General features: G+C 55.1%; 1 protein-coding gene across 1 annotated transcript; it reads right to left on the reverse strand.

Annotated features, from left to right (window-relative positions):
* Positions 1-277: 277 nt before the first annotated feature.
* On the reverse strand, positions 278-17,312 carry LOC105485244 (G protein-coupled receptor kinase 1). Its single transcript, XM_011747480.2, has 7 exons — positions 16,614-17,312; positions 14,754-14,881; positions 12,783-12,940; positions 11,219-11,302; positions 4,102-4,226; positions 2,396-2,597; positions 278-1,030 (listed from the first exon to the last, which is right to left on the reverse strand). The coding sequence occupies exons 1-7, from the start codon at positions 17,310-17,312 to the stop codon at positions 735-737; spliced, it is 1,692 nt and encodes a 563-aa protein (XP_011745782.2). The 3' UTR covers positions 278-734.
* Between the last annotated feature and the right edge of the window lie 9,473 nt (positions 17,313-26,785).

A 26,785-nucleotide genomic window follows, 5' to 3' on the forward strand; every position in this document is an offset into this window, starting at 1 on the left:
GCTCAGGGGTGGGAACTTTGCACCAGCTACCATCAGCTGGACACTGAGATGAGGAGACCCCGAGATGCACTGAGACCCCCAAACCCCACACCCACTCCCCTCCTCCCAACAGCCCAACAAAGCCTGCGCCTGGCAGATGCGGACCACGGCACCCTGGCGTGCAGGAGACCACATGGCATGCAGGCCACCAGCACAGGGCCCGGGCACCCTGGGAGGCAGGAGCCTGCACAGAGGGACCTGTGGGGGCTGATGTCCGGCCCTCCCCAGTGGGGCCCAGGGTTGTGGCCAGGGTTCACCAACCCCTCACCTGGCCACAGTGCACTCCCACTGAGGAACGTGGCTCTGGGAAGCCGATGGATAAGGTCTTGGGAGGCCCAAGCCGAGTCTCTGCCCCTGACCGCACAGTTGGTCACTCGCCAGTGCCGGAGGCTCCCTGAGAGTTTGTAGATTTTTGGCTTACTCCCTCTGGAGAGTATCTTATGTCTTCTCAGTGAAATGGAGCGAAAGGAGCGAACTATGCGGTCGGGGGCTCACGGCACCAGGTGTGCGTCTGGCGGCTCAGGCCGACACAGGCTTTCTCCTCCTTGGGCCGCAAGGAGACGGCGTGATGGGGCCCTGGGTGGAGGGAACCGCGTGTCCCCTTGCTGGCGGACCCCAGGCTGGCACCACGGAGGCAGGCGGCCCCCACCGAGCCCTGTGGGTCCTTTTCCTCCACGTGGACTCTGGGGCGTCACCTAGGAAACCAGACACATTCCTGACTTGGACGAGGAGCCGGAGCCCCCGGAGACGCCCTTCATGTCATCTGGCATCTGGCCGTCCGAGCGCCACACGTTCAGCTCTCCGAAGACGCCCGTCTCGATCATCTCCTCCTGCCAGGGGATGGGGCAGTTGCCCGTGGCGAATTCCTGAAAGAATTCTGTGTCTGTTTTGTCAAAGGCCACACCTTTGACGGTGGAAAAGGCACCCACGTCCTGAATATCCTTCGCGTAGACAGTTTTGGAGTCTGGGATGAAAGGGGGTATCAGCATCCCTGTGGGAGACAGAAAACACAGAGGCAGGCACCTCGCGCGGGGAAAGAAGCACCGTTTAGCCAAGAAGCCCCTCCCGCCGTGGCTCTGAGATGCACAAAGGCCTGGGGCAGCTCTTCCTTGGGGAAGTGTCCCCGAGGCGGATAGAGAAAGCCCGGTGTGCCTGGACGGCCCCCGGTTTCCCTGAGACCACACAGCTGGGGCTTGAGTGGCGGCGGAAGCAGCCCGGGATCCCAGGGCCCATTCTGGAGCCTTCTCGTGAAAGGGCCTGGCGCTCGCGTCTGCCTCCTTGGGAGCCTCCCCTAGGGCCTCATCATGAAGCCGTCTCCTCCCAAACACCCCTTCCCCTGGGGCCCCGTCCCCACCAGGGCTTCCCCTGCACACTCTGCAGACCCCAGACCCCAGGTGCTTCAACACTTGCTCCAGTGAACTTGGCAGCTTCCTCCCAAACCAGCGTCCCTCCCTGACGCACCACGGCCCCGATGGCCAGGCACAGCCAGTCACAGACATCAACATCCCCAGTGGGTGGGTGGACCCCTCCTCTCAAGGGTCCCCTCCTCGTCCTGTGACCCCTTGGAGCCCCCTTGGGCTCCCTGACCTCAGTCATCCTTGCCTTGCTGGGCCTGCCCAGGGCACCTGTCCGGCAGTCATTGCTGTGATGCCAATATACGAAAGCGACTTCTCATTTGGGGGATCTCCTGCTCTCTAGTCACCCGTGGCCCTGTCCTAAGTTAGTCACACTGCACGTGGACTGACCCTTCCACCTGACCACAGGGTTCTAGAGGGCATGGCTGTGTCTCAGATGCACAAGTGCACGAACACACATACACGCACACACACACACACTCACGCACACGCTCACATGCACATGCACACACACATGCACACACATGCACATATGCACACACGCTCACACACATGTACATACACACACACATGCACACACATGCACACACACACATGCACACGCACATGCACACACATAGTATCTTCCACATCCACTTGACAAGCAAGTGCTGGGGATGGATGACTTTCTCCCTGGCAGACAGCCTGAGCTGCCGGCCTCTGTTTGATCGCGGGCTCCCTCCAGCACCCGGGGACGTGGCGGAAGGTTTGGGTCTCGAGGTCCCAGTGCAGCCAGCATGTTTCCTGCCCCCTATCGCACCCAGAGCCCTCTGGCCTGATGCCAGCTCCATCGGCTTGTCCTGGGGCCGGGAGGATGAGTGGAGGACTGGGGGCCTTGCTGGGGGCAGAGGGAGAGCCTCAGGGGTCTCAGGCACTCCTCCCTGCTGACTCTCACAGGCTGGACCGGGTGGCCACACAGCCCAGTCCCCCGCTCTCCCCAGGGCTGAGGCGTCCAACAGTACCGGCCTCCAGCTGCCTCCAGTTAAGGTCTTTGAAGAGGAAGTGGGTGCGGAGCTTGTCGCAGGTCTCGTCTCTGAACCCCAGGCGCTTCTCCGGGTCCTTCTCCAGCAGCGCCTCGCAGAAGTCCTTGCTGGCCTGGCTGAACTTGTCCGGGTACTTCACAGGCTCTGAGATGATCCGCTGCTTCAGTTCCTTGTTCTCCACCTGCAGGGATATGCGTCGCCTTAGCCCTGCCGGACCCGCCTCTCTTGGGCAGTCAGACCAGACCACAGCTCCTCCCAGAAGAGCCACTGCTCACCCACGTGGGTGGAGGACCCGTGAGGCCTTGTGCCCCTCCCCAGCACAGCAACATTTGAGGCTCCAGTCTCAGGAATGGAATCCTAAAGGCGAAGCTCCCAGGAGCCACAGGTGGGTGCTGTGCATTTTAGGGACTCTGTCTGACCCACCCCCAGCACAGCCGCACCCACCGAGGAAGGAGGAGTGACAGGAAACTGAAGGCCAGCGTGGGCCCAGCTGGGGAGCAGCCTCCGTTTTCACTCCGCCGTGGTGGACAGAAGCCTTGGTGGCTTTGTGGTCTTCAGGAGCTCTGCCAAGGTCTCACTTCCCCACCAGAGGCCCCACCGGTGGGCACAGTGTGAATGGTGCTGCTCAGCCCCCAAGGCCCCTGGATCAGGCCATCGATGCCCCTCCCATAGACATCCCCTTGCCCTGGCAGCCCACGCCTGCGCCACGTCCTACAGATGCAGAGTGGCCACGGGCGTGCTAGCGTCCCGGGACGACTCTGCTGCAAAACCTGTCTTGGTGGGATGGGTCACACGTCCAGGGAAGTCAGGAGGGAGACGGGTGGGCATGGCCCAGGTGGCATCGAGCGGGCGATGGGTGACCAGGGAAGAGCCACACCCCTCCAGCCCAATGGAACTCTGAGATGGCAGCCTTCTGGCTCTGTGCGGCCACTCCCTCGGTCCAACGAGAGGAAGCCCCAGCCCTGAGCTCTGAGTCAGCCTCACTGGGGAAAAGCCAGCTTTGCTCCACTTGTCTCGAATAAGGGACTGGCACCTCCCAACGTTATCTCTATTTGCAGTTCTGGTGACCTAGGAGCCGAGACAGCCCAGGGGGTGCTCAGAGGAGACCCAGCAGCTCAGAGCAGTGCTGGGCCCACCGTGGGCTGTGGGGTTCTTGGCGTCTGGGGAGAAGGGGAGCTTGTGCTGCAACAGCGAGGGATAAGACCGTCCAGGGAGGGGGGGCCCACTCCCGTATCCCCAGGAGCCCCGGCCTCGCCAGTCCCCAGGGGATGAAGCTGCACCCCATGAAGGTGGTTTGTCCTGCTGCCCAGGGTCTGGGGCCACAGTGGGTAAGTCACCCTCCCTTCTCTGGCCTGCCCCAGAGGGACCGACCCAGCAGGGCCCTCAAAGGCTGAGTGGTGGTGTGCTCTCCGGTGGGAGGGTCTGCCTGCCCTGGGGCACAGGGTGACTTGGAATCCCTCAGCCCTTCCACCTGCAGGCCTCAGGGGCTGGGGGCGTCACTCATCGAGACAGAACAGCACGGACCAGGAGCGAGACCCCAGGACGTGAATCTGTGACCTCCCCACCCCAGGGCCCACAGAACAACTCCCAGGTCTGCCCCAGTAACAGACCCCATTGCTGCCCTGTCCCCAGTGAGAGCCAGGGCACCAGGGTGGCTGCAGAGACACCTGCCGGCCACCTCCTACCTTCTCTCCACGGGCTCGGAAGGGTCCTCTGGCCGCAATCATCTCATACAGGGTGACCCCCAGGGCAAAGTAGTCCACGGAGAAGTCATACTCTTCACCCTGCAGGAGCTCGGGGGCCATGAAACCTGCCGGCAAGGGACATTGCGGGTTCAGAGGCGGTCACCTCCATGGTGGGCACGCACTGTGGCAATCGCGGGACTGATGCTCTGAGGATGCATCCCCCGGGGCCTCAGCACTCTCCACATTTGGGACCAGAATATCCTTTGTGGAGGGGCTGCCCTGTGCGTTACCAGGTGCCGAGCAGCACCCCAGACTCTGCCCACGGGGTGACAGCAGCACCCCGAGGCTGTGACAACCAAAAATGTCCCATGCCCACTCCAGTGCTGGGCCCAGGGCGGGACTTGTTGACTGTAGCTGCACTGAGGCAGCCTTCCTGGACTCTTACTGGGGAGAATCCAACATCAATCTCTTTTGAATTTTCCTCTTGAGCTGGTCAGATCATGCCAAGGCGGGTCCACCACATTCTGGGAACCAAGTTCAGAGGAGGCCTGGGGAGCCCCAGCTATCCGTCACTCTCCTCTTCCTCAGCTGTCAGCCTGTTCTCCAGTTGTCCGGTGTCCCAGGAGTGCTATGGGTGTGTCCTCTCCAGAGAGGCAGCCCCAGTTGTCTGCCAAGAAGGCCCTTAGCTGCAGGGACTGTCTCGGGATGGAGGGATGGGTCTGGGTGCAGCCACGAGGGCTGTCTCGGGATGGAGGGACGGGTCTGGGTGCAGCCACGGGGGCTGTCTCGGGATGGAGGGACGGGTCTGGGTGCAGCCACGGGGGCTGTCTCGGGATGGAGGGACGGGTCTGGGTGCAGCCACGGGGGCTGTCTCGGGATGGAGGGACGGGTCTGGGTGCAGCCATGAGGGCTGTCTCGGGATGGAGGGACGGGTCTGGGTGCAGCCACGGGGGCTGTCTCGGGATGGAGGGACGGGTCTGGGTGCAGCCACGAGGGCTGTCTCGGGATAGAGGGACGGGTCTGGGTGCAGCCACGGGGGCTGTCTCGGGATGGAGGGACGGGTCTGGGTGCAGCCACGGGGGCTGTCTCGGGATGGAGGGACGGGTCTGGGTGCAGCCACGGGGGCTGTCTCGGGATGGAGGGACGGGTCTGGGTGCAGCCACGGGGGCTGTCTCGGGATGGAGGGACGGGTCTGGGTGCAGCCACGGGGGCTGTCACGGGATGGAGGGACGGGTCTGGGTGCAGCCACGGGGGCTGTCTCGGGATGGAGGGACGGGTCTGGGTGCAGCCACGGGGGCTGTCTCGGGATGGAGGGACGGGTCTGGGTGCAGCCACGGGGGCTGTCCCGGGATGGAGGGACGGGTCTGGGTGCAGCCACGGGGGCTGTCCCGGGATGGAGGGACGGGTCTGGGTGCAGCCACGGGGGCTGTCTCGGGATGGAGGGACGGGTCTGGGTGCAGCCACGAGGGCTGTCTTGGGATAGAGGGATGGGTCTGGGTGCAGCCACGAGGGCTGTCTCGGGATGGAGGGATGGCTCTGGGTGCAGCTGCTCTCACGAAGTCATTCATCCGCCAAAGCCACCTCTGCACAGACACCAGGCACTGGGCACTGACAGTTCCGTGCTGCTTCAGGGGGCTCTGGTAGCAGCTTAGCATTCTGCTTCCTCGTGTCAGCTGCTGGCTCCCCTCACCCATCGTCAGTCTTTCAGCTGCCATGACGCTGCCACTCACACCCTCCTTTGAGCACGTGGGTTTGTGCTTTTAGCGAGATTCCTTCACTGCCCCCATCCCGGTACTTCAGGAGGGAAAGCACATCACATGTGTGTCCAGCCCACGAGAATATCTGAGTGTCCGCTTCCTGACACTTCACTAAATTCCAAACACACTTTCCACTCCTCACTCTGTGCTCTGGCTCTGCCAGCGGATCAGGGAGCAATGGAGCCGGCAGCCTTGCTCGCTCGTCTGCTGGTGTCTTAACGTCGAAGCAGATCTCTAGGCTCCGCACTTCCACACTCACAAACACCCCTGCTCTAGGTTCCTGCCTGGAAGCCACGCCAGGCTCACGTATGTCTAGTTCACTGAAGCCGAGTTCTCCGCCTGGTCCCACAGTCTCAGCTCGAGTCTTCTGCACCCTAAAAGGCACCTCCCCTCACCGTGGCCTGACCCTGAGGCGCCTCCCTCACCGTGGCCTGACCCTGAGGCGCCTCCCCTCACCGTGGCCTGACTCTGAGGCGCCTCCCCTCACCGTGGCCTGACTCTGAGGCGCCTCCCCTCACCGTGGCCTGACTCTGAGGTGCCTCCCCTCACCGTGGCCTGACTCTGAGGCAGCCAAGCACCTCTCAAACCCTTCCCAGCTCCTCCTCACAGAGAAGACGGAATCCAGTGTGGACTGTGGCCTTCAGGCACCCCCGCGCTGCTCAGGCTGGCACAGGGTCCTCTCCTCTCCTCCCCACCTCTGGCTGAGGCTTGCCCACCTACCTGGCCTTGTCCACCTTTTTTGGCTCCCTGCAGACCCTGCCAGCCAGGCTGTGCCCTCCCCGGCCCTTCCACCCTCTCCATGGTATCCCTCCTTCTTCACAGAGATGAGGTTCAAGGCCACAGCCACGCACTGAGGTTTCCCTCTCCTTGTGAGCAAGCTTCCCTTCCAGGGTGGAAACCGCAGACCCCGCCTGCCTCAGCTCAGGCACTTCCATGGTCCAGCCCTATGCCTGTTCCACGGAGCCAGGGCATCTCTGAGTGATGGCCGCAGACCCTCCAGGCCCCGCTGCGATGCCACCATGGTGATGAGCACAGCACTTGCTCCAGCCTGCCCTGAGTGCCAGGCACAGCAGTCCACTATATGCCATGAGCTCGCCATGGGTACTCCTCATCGCATGGGTACTTCTCATCGCCATGGGTACTCCTCATCGCATGGGTACTCCTCATCACATGGGTACTCCTCATCGCCGTGGGTACTCCTCATCGCATGGGTACTCCTAATCGTCATGGGTACTCCTCATCGCATGGGTACTCCTCATCGCCATGGGTACTCCTCATCGCATGGGTACTCCTCATCGCATGGGTACTCCTCATCGCCATGGGTACTCCTCATCGCCATGGGTAGTCACGATGGGGATGTGCAGCAACTTGTCTAAGGCCACAGCCCACACCCCACAGCCCATAGGCCACTGTCCACAGCCCACAGTCCACAGCCCACAGGCCACGGTCCATGGTCCACAGGCCACAGCCCACAGCCCACACCCTACATCCCACAGTCCACAACCCACAAGCCAGTCCACAGACTGTGGGCTGCCTCCCTGAGTACTCTGCCCTCTTGTCTCCAGTGGCCGTAGCCATGAGCTCTGGGGACTCCCTCCAGATGGCTACATGCTCACCAAACAGGGTCTTTGGTAGACGTCTGCTCTGGTGAGTCAGACTCCAGGATAGGTTCAGACACCTGCCTGGCCCCTGAGCCAGCTCTGTGTGGCACGTGGGGCCTGTGTGAGCTATGTCAGCTCCCCAGCTGCCACCCAGGTGAGGCCAGCCCAGCACACAGTGGTGGACAGGCCCGTTAGATGGCCCCATGACGGACGTCCTGGGACTGGGCAGAGGGGCCACAGGCTGGGGCATGGAGGCTGCTGGGGCTGGTCAGTTCTGACATTTCTGGGTCAAGGTCCTTCCTGGTCCTTTACTGTGTCTGAGGGCCAGGCTGATGTGGCCACAGAATCCTTTTTCCCCAAAAGAGTCGCAGGAACCCTCCTCCACAGAGCCATAGGCCCTGAATATGCCCTGCTGGTCCAGGATTACACTGATGTCAGAATTCTGCCCAGACCCCGGGGAGGAACTGCTCACATGATCACAGCCTCTAGACCCACCCAGAGCCTTCTTAGCTCCAGACCAGGCACAAGCAAGGCCCACCAGACCGCAGGCTCCTGTCAGTTCCTGGGCCAAGGAGCCCCCCAGCCCTCCTGGCCTGACCCCATGACGCAGCCCAGACGGCGCACCTGTTTGTGCCCCAGGCCTCCTGAGGGACCTGCAGCCACGCAGCGGCCAGTAAATATTGACAGAAAGCGTGAGGGAGCCAGCTCTATCTGCTCTGTTCACAAATTCTCCTGCCCCTGAACTCAAACTGAGGACCGGGCATGACCGGCCCCACCCTGTGCACGCCCCTGGGCTGGCACAGCACTGGCAAGGGGGAGTCCCCGGACAGACTCCTGATGGCTGTGGTATCTCTCTCTGCGTGGGGGGCTGTGTGGGAGGGTGCGAGAGTGCCAGGAAGAAGGACACAGACTCTGCGGCTTTGCTGAACTGGCACCGGCCTCCCAGCCTGCACCCTGACGTCAGCATCTCCAGGTCACTGTGCTGGGGTCACAGCCTGAGCCCAGCCCTGCTGTGTGCACCTGGGGCTCTGAGGAACGGGCACCAGCGAAGGCAGGGGGCCCCCTGGCGGCCAGCCGGGCCATCACACTCGGCCTCAAAGCTGGGCCCTTTCCATCCGTGAGGTTAACTCTTCAAGTCCCGGCCTCGGAGTGCACCTGGATCTCCCCAAAACGCGTGAGGGGGCTTCCACCCACGCGGTCACACCCAGGCTTGGCGAGGATCCCAAAGACTTGAGGGCCACAGTGCCCACCGTTTCTACAGACCCAGAAAGAGGCTTGGATCATCTCACGAAGAACAGGTGCCACCCGAGGCTTCCTTGAGCCATGGGATCCCCCAGGGTGAGCTGCCTTCCAGAAAGTTCTCAGACCTTCGACCACTGGGTGCCTTTCACAGAGCCCTAAGCACTCAGTGGCTCCTGAATCCCGCATCCAGATTGCAACCCAGCCGTGAGAGGTGTGAGCACAGAACTGCCCCTCTTCAGAACTGTGGGGACACAGTCCTTAGCCCCCATCCCGAGGTGCACCTTCCCCTAAGTCCAGCTGCAGCAAGGAGGTCCCCACCTTGGCCACGGCACAAACACACCCAGTGCCTAAGCAGCCACATGCGAGGATCCGAAACACCACCGCACACAAACCCCACCAGGCGACAGCACCGCCTCCCCAGAGCCACAGCAACCCCGGGGAAGGGACGATCTCTGGAAATCCCAGCAGAAGTGAGCCTCGACACGTGGACCCTCAAGACTGCAGAGGAGGGAGGAAGAACTGAAATTCACGGTGTGGCTGCTGTTCACAGGCGCCAGGCACACGGCGTGTGAGGCCCCCTAGCAAACCTGTGCACCGAGTGCTAGCAGGAGGCTCAGAGGTTAAGTAAAGCACACGGGCCACACGCAGCAGGTGCTGGGCCCGGAACACGGACCCCGCTCTGCTTGACTGTGGGGGTCTCCTCTCCTCCGCAGGTGTTGCGAGCCTCCCTGCCTGGGGGGAGGTGAGAGGAGATGAGACGGGATGGGGGAGGCAGCAGGATGCACCATGCATGTGCACTCACACACAGGCACATGGACACACATGTGTGCACAGAGATGCAGGCATGCACACAAGGCACACATGCACACATGTGTGCACAAAGACACAGGCATACACATACAGGCACACAGGCACACGGACACGTGTGTGCACACACAGGCATGTACAGGCACACATGCACACACACACGTATGCACAAAGACATACACATGCAGGCACACAGAAGACACACATGTGTGCATAAAGACCCAGGCATGCACACACAGGAACACATGCACACAGACACACATATGTGCACAAAGACGCATGCATGCACATACAGGCACACAGGCACACAGACACATGCGTGTGCACAGAGACATGGGCATGCACACACAGACACACGTGTGTGCACAGAGACGCAGGCATGCACACACAGGCACACATACACACAGACACACAGACATGTGTGTGCACAGAGATGCAAGCATGCACACACAGGCACACATGCACACAGACACACAGACATGTGTGTGCACAGAGATGCAAGCATGCACACACAGGCACACATGCACACAGACACACAGACACACACACATGTGCACAGAGACGCAGGCATGCACACACAGACACACATGCACACTGTAAAAGAAAAATATCTCGGGACCCAAAATCACTAAACTAAAGGGAAAAGTCAAGCTGGGAGCTGCTTATGGCAAACGCGCCTCCCGTTCTATTCAAAGTGGCCCTCTGCTCACTGAGATAAATGCATATCTGACCGCCTCTCTAGAGAGACTAATCAGAAACTCAAAAGAATGTAGCCATTTGTCTCTTATCTTCCTATGACCTGGAAGCCCCCTCCCCACTTCGAGTTGTCCCCGCCTTTCCAGACAGAACCAGTGTTCATCTTACGTATGCTGACTGATGTCTCCTGGCTCCCTAAAATGTGTAAAACCAAACCGTGCCGCGGTCGTCAGGACTTCCTGAGGCCATCATGGACTCGTGTCCTCAACCTCAGCAAAATAAACTTTCTAAATTAACTGGTACCTGCCTCCGATTTTCAGGGTTCACAACACTCACATACACATAAATGCACAACCACACAGACACCCTCAGACACAGGCACACACAGACGCCCATGTGCACACAGACACACATATATACACAAACTCACATGTACGTGATGTGCACACACATATATACACAAACTCACATGCACGTGATGTGCACACAGACACACACATATACACAAACTCACAAGTACGTGATGTGCACACAGACACACATATATACACAAACTCATATGTACGTGATGTACACACACATATATACACAAACTCACATGCACGTGATGTGCACACACACATATATACACGAACTCACATGTACGTGATGTGTACACAGACACACATATATACGCAAACTCACATGTACGTGATGTACACACACATATATAACAAACTCACATGTACGTGATGTGCACACAGGCACACATATATACACAAACTCACATATATGTGATGTGCACACACATATATACACAAACTCACATGTACATGATGTGCAGACACACATATACACACAAACTCACATGTACATGATGTGCAGACACACATATACACACAAACTCACATGTACATGATGTGCACACACACATATATACACAAACTCACACGTACGTGCATGTGCACACAGACACACATGTACACAGGGATGCACACATGCACAGAGCCTCCCTAGCTGTGCTCAGACCCTTACCTGGGGTCCCTGCATAGCCCTTGGTCTTGCTCTGCCCATCCAGCAGCTCCACAGCCAGCCCAAGGTCAGAGATCCGGACATTGCCTGAGAGGCAGACACAGTGGAGTCACCCCTGGCTGCACAGGTACCAGTGAGCCCAGAGCCACCTTCACACAAACGCACACACACAACACACACTACACCACACACACCACACAGATCACACCACAGACACCACACACACACACACCACGAACACCACACACCACACAGATCACAACACACACCACGGACACCACACACACACAGATCACACCACACACACACTACACACCACACACACTACACAGATCACACCACACACCCACACCATACCACACAGACACACCACTACTACACTATACATACCATACCACACGCAGACCACATAGACCATACCACACATACCACACCACACACACACATATCACAGACACACACCACACACAGACATACCAGGCAGCCATGAGGTCCCAGAGCCCAGAAGCCTCCCCTCCCTAGCCAGACTCACATGCACACACCCCACCACCACACCACAAACACATACACACACACCCCACACACACACCCCATGACCACACCACAAACATACACACACACCAAACAGCCATAAGCACCACCCAGTGCCCATGATCCTCCCCTCCCCAGCCAAACTCACAGACACACCACACACAACCCACACGGTCTCAGACACACCACACTCACTGCACACTCACATACCACACACACCACATTCCACAGACCACACACACAGCACACACCAACAACCAAAGACTACATACACACCTCACACACACGTGCCACACACAATACCACACATACCACACACAATACCAGACATACCACATACCACATCATACAGATACCACACACACACACGCCACACACAATACCACACATACCACGTACCACACCAGATATCTCGCACCACACATACACATACCAAGTGACCACGAGGCCCCAGCACCCCAGACTTACACCATACACACCAGACATACCACACAATCACACACCACACATACACACCATATGCCACACACATACCTCACACACAACACACACCCCACAAACCACATACACGTACACAGCACACACCATGCACATGACAGCGGCTCCCTGGCTGACGGTGAAGGGCGCAGGGTGTAGGGAAGAGGGCCGGTCGTGTTGCAGCTAGGCGTGGGTGTTGCCCACCGGGATCCTCCCATCCCAGCCCCCCACATTCTCTTGGGCCGTGGTGCGTGTCTCGCACTTGCCTGACCTGCCAGCGTCGGGAGCCTAAACCCTTGTGTTTATTTCTGAGAAGAATCCCTGTGTGATGCCTCATTCAGGCAGAAGGAAGGTGGGGACTGGGCCTAGCAGACTCACCATTCCCAGCTAGTTCTGCACCACAGACCCCTGCACTCACTCCCGTGACTCCTGGTGCCCAATGACACCCCCGCTGTCCACGCAGCTGTCAACCCTCGTGAGGTTGTGCAGAGACCTCCAGGGAAGCTGCGCCCCGCCGTCCTCGGAGCCCCCATCCCTCACCGCCGCGGGCGCCGCCTACCGTCGTTGTCCAGCAGCACGTTCTCAGGCTTGAGGTCGCGGTAGACGATCCGCCGCTGGTGCAGGTGCTCCAGGCCGCAGATGATCTGCGCCGTGTAGAAGATGGCACGCGGCTCCGGGAAGCCGGGATTCTCCTCATTCACGTTGTAGATGTGGTACCTGGGGGCAGACACGCGGGAGCCATGTGCCCCGGGTTTAATGGGGAGTAAAATCATGGAAAGACAGAGTGGGGACCTCAGAACCAGCCAGCGTTCTGGTCGTTTTGAGGCCTGGCCCCCCAGCGTCCCTGCAGAGGAGACCCCGAGGCCATGGTGGCTGGCGGCGTTAGCAGCTCAGGGACCCCGAACCCCAACGGCTAACGGGGAGAAAGTGCCGTCCACGTGTGTCTCCTGTCCCCATGCTTCCTGGCGTGGGCTGCAGGTGCTGGAAAACAGCCCAGACCGTCTCAGGAAGAGGACAGGCCGAGGCGGGATGGAGCTCCGCAGGCCCCGAGTTCATCAGACTCGTGAAGGATTTGCAGCAAGGTGTTTCTTCTCAGCCTCTTTCCTCCCCCATAAAACATCATTTCTAATGTTTTCCGTGGACAGGTTTTGCAGAGAAGCAAAACCTAACAAATAAAATAAACTATTTAAACTAGGTGGCACCAGGAGTATAGTCGCAGGAAACAGGAGAGGAGGCCCTGGAGCCAGGTGGATCATGAGGCGGCTGGAGCCACCAGGCCCTCCCTGGGCACCCCTGTGACTAAGCTTCCCAGCGCCCCCTCCCCTCTGCCTGGGCACCCCCGTGTGTGTGCTTCCCGGCGCCCCCTCCCCTCCGCCTGGGCACCTGGCATGGTGACTTAGTCTGGACTCACATTCCTCATCTGAAAAATGGGCCACCAGCCTCACCTGAAGGAGTTTCCTTGGAAATTAAAAGCAGGTGAGAATGGGGCATGGTGCTGCCAACCACAGCCATGGCCCCTGCCCATCCCCAACCTTAGGGGTATCAGACACTGTTAATCTTCCAACAATCTTTCTTTTTTTTTTTTTTTTTTTTTTTTTTTTGAGACGGAGTCTTGCTCTGTTGCCCAGGCTGGAATTCAGTGGCGGGATCTCGGCTCACTGTAAGCTCCACCTCCCGGGTTCACGCCATTCTCCTGCCTCAGCCTCCCGAGTAGCTGGGACTACAGGCGCCCGCCACCTAGCCCAGCTAGTTTTTTTGTATTTTTTTAGTAGAGACGGGGTTTCACCGCATTAGCTAGGATGGTCTCGATCTCCTGACCTTGTGATCCACCTGTCTTGGCCTCCCAAAGTGCTGGGATTACAGGCTTGAGCCACTGCGCCTGGCCAAACAATCTTTCAACTTAGATATTATCTCTTCCCATTTTATAGACCAGGAAACAGAACCAAGCAATGGCTAAGCGGCCCAGGTACCAAGCGAGCCTGTGATCTGATCTCCCACACGGGCCTGGGGCCTGCCTCGGTGATGGATCCGGGGCCAGGACTTTGTGGAGGCAGCACCACCTCCTCTCTGCCAGAAAGCAACAAGGCCATGGCCCCACCTGGCCTGATCTTGTCTCCAGCTCCAGCGTCAGCCCCAGGAATGGGCGCTGGTGAAGTTCATCTTCATTTACTCTCCTGGTGCAAGGCCCTCAGCCCTGCAGAGGCCCCTGCACTGCATCATGTGTCCCCCACAGCACCACGTGCCCCCCACACCCACACCAGGGCCACACACAAGGAGGTGCCCTGGCTGTCAGGTTGGGCGCCTCCCAGGCTCCTGCACCAATGTGGGTCCAGGGTGTATTGTTTCAGGAACTGGCGCCTACCGACAGCGAGAAGGGGACGGTGATGGGTGCAAGGCTTTCCCTCGAGGGCAGGCCTCGGGCCACCATGGCTCTACACACAGGAAGCAGCCCCATCGGGCCCCCCGCCGCCGGAAACCCTGACCCAGTGGGACAGCAGGGTCCCCTGGCGCCCTCTGGACCAGCCCTTACCTGATGTCGCCTCCGTTCATGATGGTCATCACCAGACAGAGGTCAGCTTTGGTTTCAAACGCATAGGCCAGAGACACAATGAACCTGCTGTGCACTTTCATCAGAATCTTCTTCTCCACCATAGCACCCTGAAAAGTGAGACGATGAGTATGTGATGGCTTTGAATAGGAAAGGGACCAGTGCATTGTAGAGACCGTGTGCACACGGCCACGCCCACTGCACACACAGCCACTAGTCGCAAACACGCTTTAAATGCGCCTTTCACGGAGCAATTGCAAATGACTTCAAAACATGTCTGTACCCCCATTTCAGAAAACCAGACGTGTGAATTCCTTCACACAGGGGACTTCTGGTCTTCCAGGCCAGCCTCTGGCAAGGGGAGGCTCAAGCCCCACGGCTGAAAAACATGGGTGAGGACCCCGCCAGCCCTGCCTGCCCAGCAATCCTGAAGCCACAGCCCTCCCTGCTGTCTAGGCCCCTGTGGGCTGGGATCACAGACCAGCACCTCCCAAACCACCTCACCCCTCTGCTTCGTTTTGTCTTTATTTTAAAACCTCACAATGCTCCAATGAATGAGTTTGTAAGTGTCTGGATAAGGACAGCACACCCCTCTTTGAAGAGGGAATTCCTGACGTCGGAGGCCCCTTTCTGTGCATTCACACTGGGGGAGGTGTTCAGTTGATGTCAGTATGGAGTTCAGTTAGGTGATGGAAGTCAGGAGAAGAGGCTGACTGTTGGGTTAAATTTAGTTAGATGTGAATGGCATGGTGTGGGAATTAGATGTCAAGAAAGCTAATTTTAAAAAATTACTGCTACAACCACGTGGCATAGTTACCCACCCCGAGTTCCACGGCAAGAACACACGGATATTCCAGGGCCTCTGCCCAGCGCCATGACCACCTGGTATTTCACCTTCACTAAGGGTTGAGGCCCTGCAGAGCCAGGGTGCACAACGGCTGCTGCTTAACCCTAAGAGTTTTCTGTGCCCTCAACACAGCTGCGCGGTGGGAGAGGGGCCAGGAGCTGCGTGGAGCCGAAGTGCAGGGGGCTGGCTCGGGAGATCACGTCCACACCCGGTGCAGCCGCTGCCTCTCACCCTTAAGACCTGTAAGCAGCTTCTGCTGATCCTGCCCCAGATGCACAGTCTGACGCCAGTGGGCAGAGCGGATGAAACTTAGCGTGGCCTGCGTGCCCGTCACTCACTCCCACCCCCAAGAACAGCGCAGTCAGGGGAATAGTTCCTGCATCCGGTGTCACGCCAGGCTTCTCCTCACAGAAAGTGTCATCGGAGTGAGGCTGCCTCCGTCCTGCCTCACTTCCTCCTGCATTCACTGCCATCAGAGGAGCCAGGTCCCTGGAAAGTCTTCCACGGCCATGGCAAAGAATCCGGAGACCCTGCCCTCTTCAGCCTCCCCTGAGAGGTCCTCTTTCCCCCACACTTGAGGCTAGTCTGTGGTTGGTGAAAAGCTGACGAGCAAAGGTGGCACGTCCCCACCCAAAAATGTGGAGGTCCCTCTCCGAGGAGGGACGTCCCCACCCAAAAATGTGGAGGTCCCTCTCCGAGGAGAGATGTCCCCACCCAAAAATGTGGAGGTCCCTCTCCGAGGAGGGACGTCCCCACCCAAAAATGTGGAGGTCCCTCTCCGAGGAGGGACGTCCCCACCCAAAAATGTGGAGGTCCCTCTCCGAGGAGGGACTTCTGCACATGGACTGGAACTGCCCGTGACTGCACGGCCGCAGGGCGCCCACATGGCAAGGCTGGCGAGGCACCAGCTGTTAAGGGCCACGGAGCCCGACAGCGACTTGGGGGCCCTCTGCACCCTGCTGCCCCATCCCTGTTGGCTGGGCCGCGCTGCTCACCTGGTAGCCCTTCCTCTTCTTCAGTCGCTTCTTGTTCAGCTTCTTGCAGGCATACAGCTTGCCGGTCGCCTTCATCTGGCAGGCCGACACCTCCCCAAAACCCCCTTTCCCCAGCACCCTGAAGTCCAGGAACCAGTCCTCCCCCATGGGCTGGGCTTCCAGCCACTTCCACTGCAGGAACCTCAGGAAGTACAGGCTGCCCAGGTACTCCTGGAAGGGGGCTTGGCCCAGGTGTGCCAGGGTGGCCTGCAGCAGGGGCTGGAAGAGCCCGTCCTGGCTCTCCATGGGCCCCTCCTTAAACTTCACCACCATCCCCTCATCCAGGAAGCTGCAGAAGAGTTTGGCCTGGGGGTCCAGGTACTGGGCCAGGATGGTCTGGGCCTTCTGTGGCTGGAGGTCGTTGTCTGCTGTGTCATAGTCCTCGATGTCTTTCCAGAGCTCCAGGGCTGGCACGTGCTGCTCTGCTGATTGCAGGAACTGCTGAAAGAGCTTCTTGCCGATGGGCTGCTCCAAGCACACGCTCTCAAATTCCAGGCTGAGGCTGTCACGGAGGTACTCACACTTGGACAGCGGGGGCAGCTTGAGCTTGGCCAGGTACTTCTTGTCCCGGGAGGGTTGGGAGCTGCTGCCGTCAAAGCTGCCTCGGGCGGCGATGAAGGCAGAGTTGGCCACCACGGTCTCCAAGGACCCGAAATCCATCCCGGAGCTGGCTTCCTGCCCGCTTCAGGAGTGAGGGCCCATCGGCCGAGGCCAAGCCGGCGGTGCTCACAGCAGAGCAGGCCTGACCGCTGCCCTTGGCCTGTGGCCCGTCCCTGCCCTCGCTGGACGAGGGAGATGCCCTGGCCGTGTTGAGGGTGCCTAGGGACCACTGGGAAGCCCCTGGGAGCCCAGGGCTGACACAGCACCAGGCTAAATCTCAGCTGGGGTCACGGAGGACGCTTAGGAGTGGCGAGAAGGTGCTAGAAAAAGACAATCCCCTGAGCTGCTTGGAATCCGATTAGCTCATTCTGCCCGGCCCTTTCCTCCAAGGGGCCGCCTCGCTTTTCCCAAGACGGACAAATAACTCCCAGGCTTCTGGGGCCCCCCGCTGGAGAGGCACTCAGAGCTCTGTTCTGAACCTCCTCGTCCACCCCCTGGCCTCAGCAGCCAGGCTCAAGCCTGCTCTTTCCTTGGGATGTGGGCCCGACAGGAGAGGGTGGTGCCAGGAGAAACCATAATTTACAAAGGCTGTTTTTCCCTACTATATTTCATTTTTATTTTTAAGAAAATAGCAAGTGAGAAGAAAACCACCTGATAATAGGAATTTAGAGGAAAAAAGCCCACAATGACCAGCTTCCTGGGGGTCTGTAGGTGAGACCACCAGTGCTTACTGAGGGGTCAGTTCCCAATTATTTTTCTTCTTCTCACCTGGGGTTTGCAAGCAAGGCAGGACTGTCAAGAGACAGTTGCTGGTGACACCAGGACCAGGGAGCAGAAGATCCTCGGAGCTACACCAAACCAAGGCTCCACTCAGAGGGCCGTATGTGGAATACAGCTGGGGCACACCTGAGACACACCTGGGGCACAGCTGTGGCACACCTGGGGCACACCTGGGACATACCTAGGACACACCTGGGACAGCTGGGGTACAGCTGGGGCACATCTGGGACACACCTGGGGCACACCTGGGGCACACCTGAGACACACCTAAGGAACACCCAGAATCCACCTGAGACACAATGTGGGACACAGCCGTGGCACACCTGGGGCACATCTGGGACATACCTGGAACAGCTGAGACACACCTGGGAACACCTGGTGCACACCCAGAATCCACTTGAGACACACCTGGAACACAGCTGTGGCACACCTGGGGCACATCTGAGACACACCTGGGACAGCTGGGACACACCTGGGACACACCCAGAATCCACCTGAGACACACCCGGGACACATCTGGGGCACACCTGAGATACAGCTGGTGCACATGTAGGATACACCTGGGACTGCTGAGGCACACCTGGGATATGCCTGGGGCACACCTGAGACACCTGAGACAGCTGGGGCACACCTAGGACACACCTGGGCTGTACCTGGGGCACACCTGAGACACCTGAAATGCAGCTGAGGAACACTTGGGACCCATCTGAGACACACCTGGGGCACACCTGAGATCCACCTGGGATACAGCTGGTGCACACGTAGGACACACCTGGGACAGCTGGGGCACACCTGGGATATGCCTGGGGCACACCTGAGACAGCTGAGGCACACCTAGGACACACCTGGGGCACAGCTGAGACACACTGGAGATAGTTGGGGCACACCTGGGATGCACCTGGGATGCACCTAAGACACACCTAAGACAGCTGAGGCACACCTGAGACAGTTGAGGCACACCTGGGATACAACTGTGGCATACCTGAGACACACCTGGGACAGCTGGTGCACACCTGGGGCACACCTGGGATGCAGCTGGGGCACACCTGAGACAGCTGGGGCACACCTGGGATACAACTGTGGCACACCTGAGACACACCTGGGACAGCTGGTGCACACCTGGGGCACACATGGAATGCAACTGGGGCACACCTGGGATGCAACTGGGGCACACCTGGGATGCAGCTGGGGCACACCTGAGACAGCTTGGGCACACTTCAGACACACCTGGGACACACCTGGGGATGGTTATGCAAATAGGAGTGTCAGCTTCATGAGGGCATGGCCCTGCCTTATTCCAGCACACAGTAGGTACTCAATAAAGGTTTAGAGAAGAACGAGGAGGAAGTTAGCAGGGGATTGGTTCCAGCTCACACAGGGAGGAAGCAAAGGGTCACAGAAAGGAAGAATGCCAGAGTGTGGAGAGGTTGAGAATGTCAGCCCACCCCGTTCCACGTGGGAGAAGAGGCACCTGTGGGAGGGCGCTGGGGCTGCACCTGGCAGGGTCCTCTGTAGCGACCAAGGAGGCTGAAGAGAGGGCCTGCGGACTGAGCTGATGTCCCCACGGCCTCCTGAGGGCTTTGGCAGGTGGATCACGAGTAAATATTTGAGGTGAGTGATATCCCATCGTCCGCCAGGAGCCCTGCACGGGCCCAGCCCTACCCTTCACAGCGGTGACCTTGGGCCAATCACATTAACTCCTTCCTGCCTGCTCACTCAGTGGGGCAACTGTGGTGCTTTGTGAAGTGAAGCCGTCTCTGCTGATGTCTCCCGGCCTATCCTAGGCCATGCCTCAAACAGCTACACACACGAATCGCCCGGAGACCTTGCTGGAATAAAGATTCTGCTTTAGTGGCTGGGCGGTCCAAGACTGTGCACCTGTAACAAGCTCACAGGTGGTGCTGATGCTGCAGAGATGCGGGGTCTGAGGAGGACGGCTTCCTGTTGGACTGGGGGCTGTTCCACCTGCACTCATGTTGGGAAGCGTTCGGTGAAATAAAGTTAAATATGTTAAATAAACAAAGTTAAAAATATGTTAAACATGCCCATCACAGAGCTTATTCAGTGATTTCAGGGTGAACACGGTTCTCAAAGAGAAGTAAAGTATGTCGTTCCCCAAATTCATTTGGCCCTGGAAATCCCTTTTTAAACTCTTTATTCTGTGATAGTTGTGGATTTACATGCAGTGTTAAGAAACAATCCAGAGAGATCCTGTGTATCCTTAACTCCGTCTCCTGTAATGATGACTCTTGCCAAGTAGCGAAGATATTGACATCCATACAGTTGAGACAAAGGCCGCCTCCATCCACGGGACCCTCCTGTGCCACTCGCAGATGCACCCATGTTCCTCCAGCCCGCCCTCCTCAACGCCCGGCAACCACGACTTCTCCAAGAACATTATATGAATGGAGTCAGACACTACGTAGCTTTTCAGGATCTGCGTTTCTCACTCTGCACCGTTCTCCAGGTGTCAGCCATGCCCTCCTGCTCGTCTCTGAGTTGTGCTCCACAGAGGGTGTCACGGTCTGTTTCGCCGTTCACCGGTTGAAGGACCCCTGGGTCATCTCCTGTGTTTAGCTATAAAGCTGCTACAAACATCTGTGTAGGCCTTTGTGTGAATATGTTTCTATTTCTCTGGGGTCAATGCCCAAAAGTGTCGTTGCTGGTTGCTGGGGCACACAGTAATTGCACGTTTAGTTTCGAAGAAACTGGCAAGCTGTTTTCTGGAGTGGCCATGCCATTTTACATTCCCACCAGACATGGGGGAGCAGCTCCTTCCTCAGGATCCTCCCCAGAGTTTAGCGCTGCCACGGTCTTTTATCTTGGCTCTCCTGGTAGGTGTGGGGTATTCCCTTATGGTTGTAACTTACATTTCCCTAATGGTGGTCGAACACCTTTCCATGTGTGGATTGCCACCTGTGTGTGCTTTTGGGTGACATGTCTCTTCATATCTTTTGACCATGTAACAACTGGATTGTTTGCTTTCCTGAGTCTTGAGATTCTATCAATATCAGATACTAGTCCTTTGTCAGACACACGGTTTTTGAATATCCTCTCCCACTGACAGCTTGTCTTTGCCTCCTTTCTATATGGGCTTTCACAGAGCAGAAGTTTTCAATTTTGTTGAATATAAATATTATGGATTGTGCTTTTGGTGTTGTCCAGCCCCAGATCTTGAAGATTTTCTCCCATATTTTTCCTAAAAGTTTTATAGTTTTACACTTTACATTTATGTTCATATCTACTTTGGGTTAATTTTTGTAGAAGGTTTAAGAGGTTGAGGGTCTTTTTCCTCCCACTTTGGCCAATGGATATCCAGTAGCTCCAGCACTGTTTGTTGAAAAGGCTATTTTTGCTTCATTGAATTCCTTTTGCACCTTTGTCAGAAATCAGGTGCACATATTGTGTGGGTCTACCTCTGGATTTTCTCTTCTGTTCCATTGATCTATGTGTCTCCCTCTGACCATACCCTACAATCCTGAGTACCATAGCTACATAATAAGCTTTGAAATTCAGTAGACTGAGTCTTCCCATTTTATTCTTGTTTTTCAAAAAATTTTTTAAAAAATGTTTAAAAAATGCTATGTTCAAAATATGCAAGAAAATATTTACTTATTCTAGTTCCTTTGCTTTTGTATATAAATTTTAGAATAATCTTGTATGTATCTACCAAAAACATTGTGCCTGGATTTTGATAGGAATTATGTTGCACCCATATATCAATCTGGGGAGACTGATCTCTTTGTTGAGTCTTCCACACTATAAACATGGTGTGTGTCTCCATTTATTCAAACTCTATTTCTTTCATCACTATTACATGGGTTTCAGCATGCAAGTCCTGTACATGTCGTGTTAGATTAGCACCTAAATATTCCTCTTGGTGTTGAGCAATCATAAATGGTATTGTGTTTTTAATTTTGGTATCCATATGCCTATTGCTACTATATAGACGTACAGTGGAATTCTTCGCCCTCATCTCATATCCTGAGACCTTGCTAAACTCACTTATGAGCTGTAGGAGTTTTGTTATGGATTCTTTGAGATTTTCTACATAAGCATTCATGTTATCTGCAAATAAGGACAGTTTTATTTCTTCCTTTCTGACATTCATGCTTTTTATGTCCTCTTCTTGTTCATTGCTCTAGCTAGAACTTCCAGTACAATGTTGGATAAAAATGAGGGAGCCTTGTTCTCGGTCTTGGGGTAAAAAAACGTTTCATCTTTCACCATTGGGCATACTGTTAGCTGTGGGTTTTTTGTCAGTGCTTTTAATCAAGTTGAACAGGCTTCCTTCTACTCTTGGTTTGCTGAGAGCTTTTGTCACATGGAAGCTGAATTTCATCAAATGCTTTTTCTACACTGATTGATATGATTGTGTGGTTTTTCTTCAGGTTGGTAATGTGGTGGATCACACTGATTGGGTTTTGAATCCTGAACTAGCCTTGTATTCCTGGAATACATCCCACTTGGTCATGGCGTTTGCTTTTCATACTTCGTTGGATTTAATTTACCAATATTTTGTTTATGGTTTTTGCATCTATATTCATGAGGGATACTGATCTGTAGTGTTCTTTTTTTTGAACTATCCTTGTCTGATTTTGGTATAAAGGTAACACTGGTCTTATAAGATGAGTTGGAAAATATTTCCTCTTCTTCTATTTTCCAAAATATGGTGAGGAATTGGTGTTAATTCTTTATTAAATGTTTGGTAGCATTATCCCATGAAATCATCTGGGCCTAAAGGTTTCTTTATTGGGAGATTTTAAATAACTAATTCAATTTTCTTAATAGTTACAGGCTATTTACATTATCTATTAGAAATTGGGTGAGTTGTGATTTTTGATGAAGCAGACCATTATCTAAGTTGTAAAGTTTATGTATGTAGAATTGCATGTAGTATTTCCTTCCTTATCTTTTTGATATTTGCAGGGTCTGTAGTGATAGCTCCTATTTTATTCCTGCTATCAGTTATCTCAGCCTTCTCTCTAGCTACAGATTTATTAATTTTATTTATATTTTCAAAGAACCAGTACTCTCGATTGCTTTTGCATTTTCAAGTTCATCAGTTTCTGCTCTTATCTTTTAATTTCTTCCTTCTGCTTGTTTTTTTGTTGTTGTTGTTGTGGTTTGCTTGCTCGCTTTTGCTTTGTTTTACTTGCTTTTCTTTTTCTAGGTTTGTGAGATGAGAGCTTAGGTTTTTTTGAGACTTGTCTTCTTTTCTAAAATATGCATTTTTAGTGCTATAAATTTTCCTCTTAATACTGCTTTAGCTATGTCCCTTGAGTTTTTATATGTTGTATTTTTTCTTCATTCAGTTCCATGTATTTTTAAAATTTCCCTTGAAACTTCCTTTTTGACTCATGAGTACTAGAAGCATGTTGTTCAGTTTTCATATTTGGAGGTTTTTCTGTTATCTTTGTTATTAATATCTAATTTGATTCCATTTTGATTGGAGAACACTCTGTATGATTTAAATTCTTTAAATTTGCTAAGACTTCCTTTATGGCCCAAGGTATGGCCTATCTTGATACATATTTCATAGGGACTTGAAAAGTACATGTATTCTCTGTTGAGTATTCTACGAATGTCAATGACATCTTGTTGGTTTGATGATGTTGAGTTCTTCTATATCCATGCTAATTTTCTATTTGGTTATTCTATCAATTGTTAAGAGAGGAGTATTGAGATCTCCAACTATAATTGTGGATTTGTTTATTTCTACTTTTAGTTCTATCAGTTTGCTTTCCATATTTTGCAGCTTTCTAATTTTTCATTCGTTTCAGGCTTGTTTGTAATTGCTACTCAAGCATTTTTATCATGGCTGTTTTAAAATTTTTGGCAGCTAATTCTAACATCTCTGTCACCTTGATGTTGGCATATATTGTCTTTTTTAATTCATTTTTAGAATTTTTAAATTTTTTTTTTTTTTTTTTTTTTTTTTTTTTGAGACGGAGTCTCGCTCTGTCACCCAGGCTGGAGTGCAGTGGCCGGATCTCAGCTCACTGCAAGCTCCGCCTCCCGGGTTCACGCCATTCTCCGGCCTCAGCCTCCCGAGTAGCTGGGACTACAGGCGCCCGCCACCGCGCCCGGCTAGTTTTTTTTTGTATTTCTTAATAGAGACGGGGTTTCACCGTGTTAGCCAGGATGGTCTCGATCTCCTGACCTCGTGATCCGCCCGTCTCGGCCTCCCAAAGTGCTGGGATTACAGGCTTGAGCCACCGCGCCCGGCCAGAATTTTTAAATTTTTTTAGCAGAGATGCCCGGGCTGGTCTGGAGCTCCTGGTCTGAAATGATCCTCTCACCCCAGCCTCCCAATGCTCTGGGATAACAGGCATGAGCCAAAACACCCAGCTTTGTATTAATTCATCTTAAAATCTTCCTCATTCTTTGTGTGATGAGTGGTTATCTACTGAAACCCGGATGTTTTCATATTATTTAATCCTTCTCTTTTTATTGGCTTTCTCTGACCCCACTTCAGCAGCAAAAGGGAGGGGCTTCACCTTAACACCATGTGGGGCTAGAAGTCTAGGTTTCCCACTGGAAACCTTTGCGTGGGCTCCTGAGGACTGCTGGGTGGGTGGGTAGGAGTCCTGGCTCTCCATATGGTCTCCACCGACACCACAGTGGGTGGTGGCCTTGTCACCGTGTGGTGGCCACAGTCCTAACTTTCCACTAGGCTGTGTCTGACACCACTCAGGTGGGGGGAGAGAGGGGTGACCAGTGGCTACCAGATGTGGGTGGGATTCTGGGCCCCCCTCATTGTCTGGCACCCAATTTGTATGGAGCACCTAGTTCTATGTTTTCAGAGCAAGCTCTGGGGAAACTGCCCTCTACCAAGGTCTCTGGCCCTCCTCCCTACACGCATGTGTCCAGAAGAAGGTCATTCTGATAATGTGTACAGTTCAGCACATGTACCTGCTTCTGGAAATTCAGAGACTACATTAGGAAGACTAAATTCAAAGATGCTTAGAAAGAATTCATACTTTGTTCATTTCAAGAGCATCTATATACTTCACAGACAACAGCTGCTGCATACCTGTGTTGTCAGATCCCTGGCACTCTGGGGTCCCAGGGCCACAGGCTGTGAATGATTAGACTGTGGCCTACTGCCAGACCCTGTGTTTTTATTGCCCTAACATTCCAAAGTCAGAAATGAGTACAATGTTAAAGAAAATGCGTAGGATGGGTCCATTAAGAAATTATGGCTGGGTGCAGTGACTCACACCTGTAATCCTAACACTTTGGGAGGATCCCTTGAACTCAGGAGTTCTAACCAGTCTGGGCAACATAGGGAGACCCCATCTTTACAAAAAAATAAAAGAAATAAAAATTAGAAATTAAAAAAAAGAAAAGAAATTATACGAATCCAGGTTAAAATGATGTCATTCCATTTGAATTTTAGGGCAATTATTTTGTAAACTCTAAATTATCCTAAAAAATTAAAGCAGCATAATGCCTTCAGGGTTTTTCTTTCTTCTAAGAAATGAATTTGGTTACACGGGTCCCTGAGAGGGACGGCCTAGAGGTGACAGTGTGGGAAACTCTGCATGTAATTCTGGACGCACAGGGCTCATCATTTCAGTTGACTTCGATTCATATTTGTCAGAAGGCCTCTGAGCACGTTCCATTTGCCCTGCATTCCCGTCACCCCCTGCAGAGATGGGCGCTGCAGCCAGCAGGCAGCAATGGCATCCGACATCCAGGACCCCCGTCTCCAACAGCGAAGCCTCCAAGCCGGGATTCTGTAGTGCCCCGCACAACAAGACTGCCTGGGAGCCCTCCATGTCCTGGTGCTCGGCCCCATGGGCGAGGGGCTCAGGCAGAATCCCCGGGCGGAAGTGGGCAGTAATGACTTCACGGTCCCTGCCCCGGCCCTGTGACCCCAATGCACTGCCCAGACCCCCCAGTGACCCCGAGGTGCTGCCTAGGCTGAGCACTCCCCACCTGGACCTTGCCTTACTCCCTCCCACCAGCACTGTTAGAAATGCAGTGTGGGGCCCCCAGGACTCGCTGGGCTGAATCTGTGTTCAGCAGATGCTCAGGGCTCCTGTGCACTTCATTTCAGGGTCCTCTAGATTTAAGGGCTTATATTTATGAATTCCTCCATAGAGACAAAAAATCCTAAAGGGCCCTCCATGCCACTGCCCTCTGGGGATCTAAGAGGATATTGCTGCTCTGAGTGAATCTGGGAGACAGAGGAGCCCCCGGGGACCCCTGTGTTCCCTGCTGACCCAGCTCCAGCTGCCAGGCTCACCCTTCCACTGGGCGACCCAGAATGGGGCCGGCCGCAGCTGGGGACCCAGGGAGCCGATCACCCCTCACTCGCCTGCCTCACACCCTCCCAGGCCAGGGATGCGGCCCCAGCAGGCTCAGCCCAAGGTCGTGGACACAGTAGGTTCAGGCCGGCTCTGCTTTGACCTCGATCTCTCTCCTGAAGTAGAGGAGGGAAGGGGCAGGGCCTGTGAGTGCTGCTCACCCGGGAACGTGCCCTCACCGCAATCAGAGCAGACAAAGCTGAAGCCAAGGGCGTCCCAAGAGCAGCGGGGTGAGGAACGCAGGCCTGGCCCACCCCAGGGGCAATAGCCGGGCTGCACTGGGCCCCTGGTGTTTGGTGAGGCGATGGCCAGCGCTGATAACTCGGCCCTGGACTCTCCCTGGAATCCTTCGCCTGCCATGCCTTTGACCTCTGGCAGAGGAAACTATAAAGCCGAGGCGGGTGTCTGGTCTCAGTCAGGGCGTAGGGGGTGCAAGGA

This window comes from Macaca nemestrina, chromosome 16, assembly GCF_043159975.1.
Source record: "Macaca nemestrina isolate mMacNem1 chromosome 16, mMacNem.hap1, whole genome shotgun sequence".
NCBI classification, from domain to species: domain Eukaryota; kingdom Metazoa; phylum Chordata; class Mammalia; order Primates; family Cercopithecidae; genus Macaca; species Macaca nemestrina.

Excerpts from the sequence above, each read along its gene's own strand:
- LOC105485244 (XM_011747480.2), bottom strand. The coding sequence starts at position 17,312 with ATGGATTTCGGGTCCTTGGAGACCGTGGTGGCCAACTCTGCCTTCATC. Across the intron at positions 12,941-14,753 it reads ATGAACGGAGGCGACATCAG|GTACCACATCTACAACGTGA; the intron begins GTAAGGGCTGGT and ends GTCTGCCCCCAG. Across the intron at positions 4,227-11,218 it reads GGGCTATGCAGGGACCCCAG|GTTTCATGGCCCCCGAGCTC; the intron begins GTAAGGGTCTGA and ends CCTTGCCGGCAG.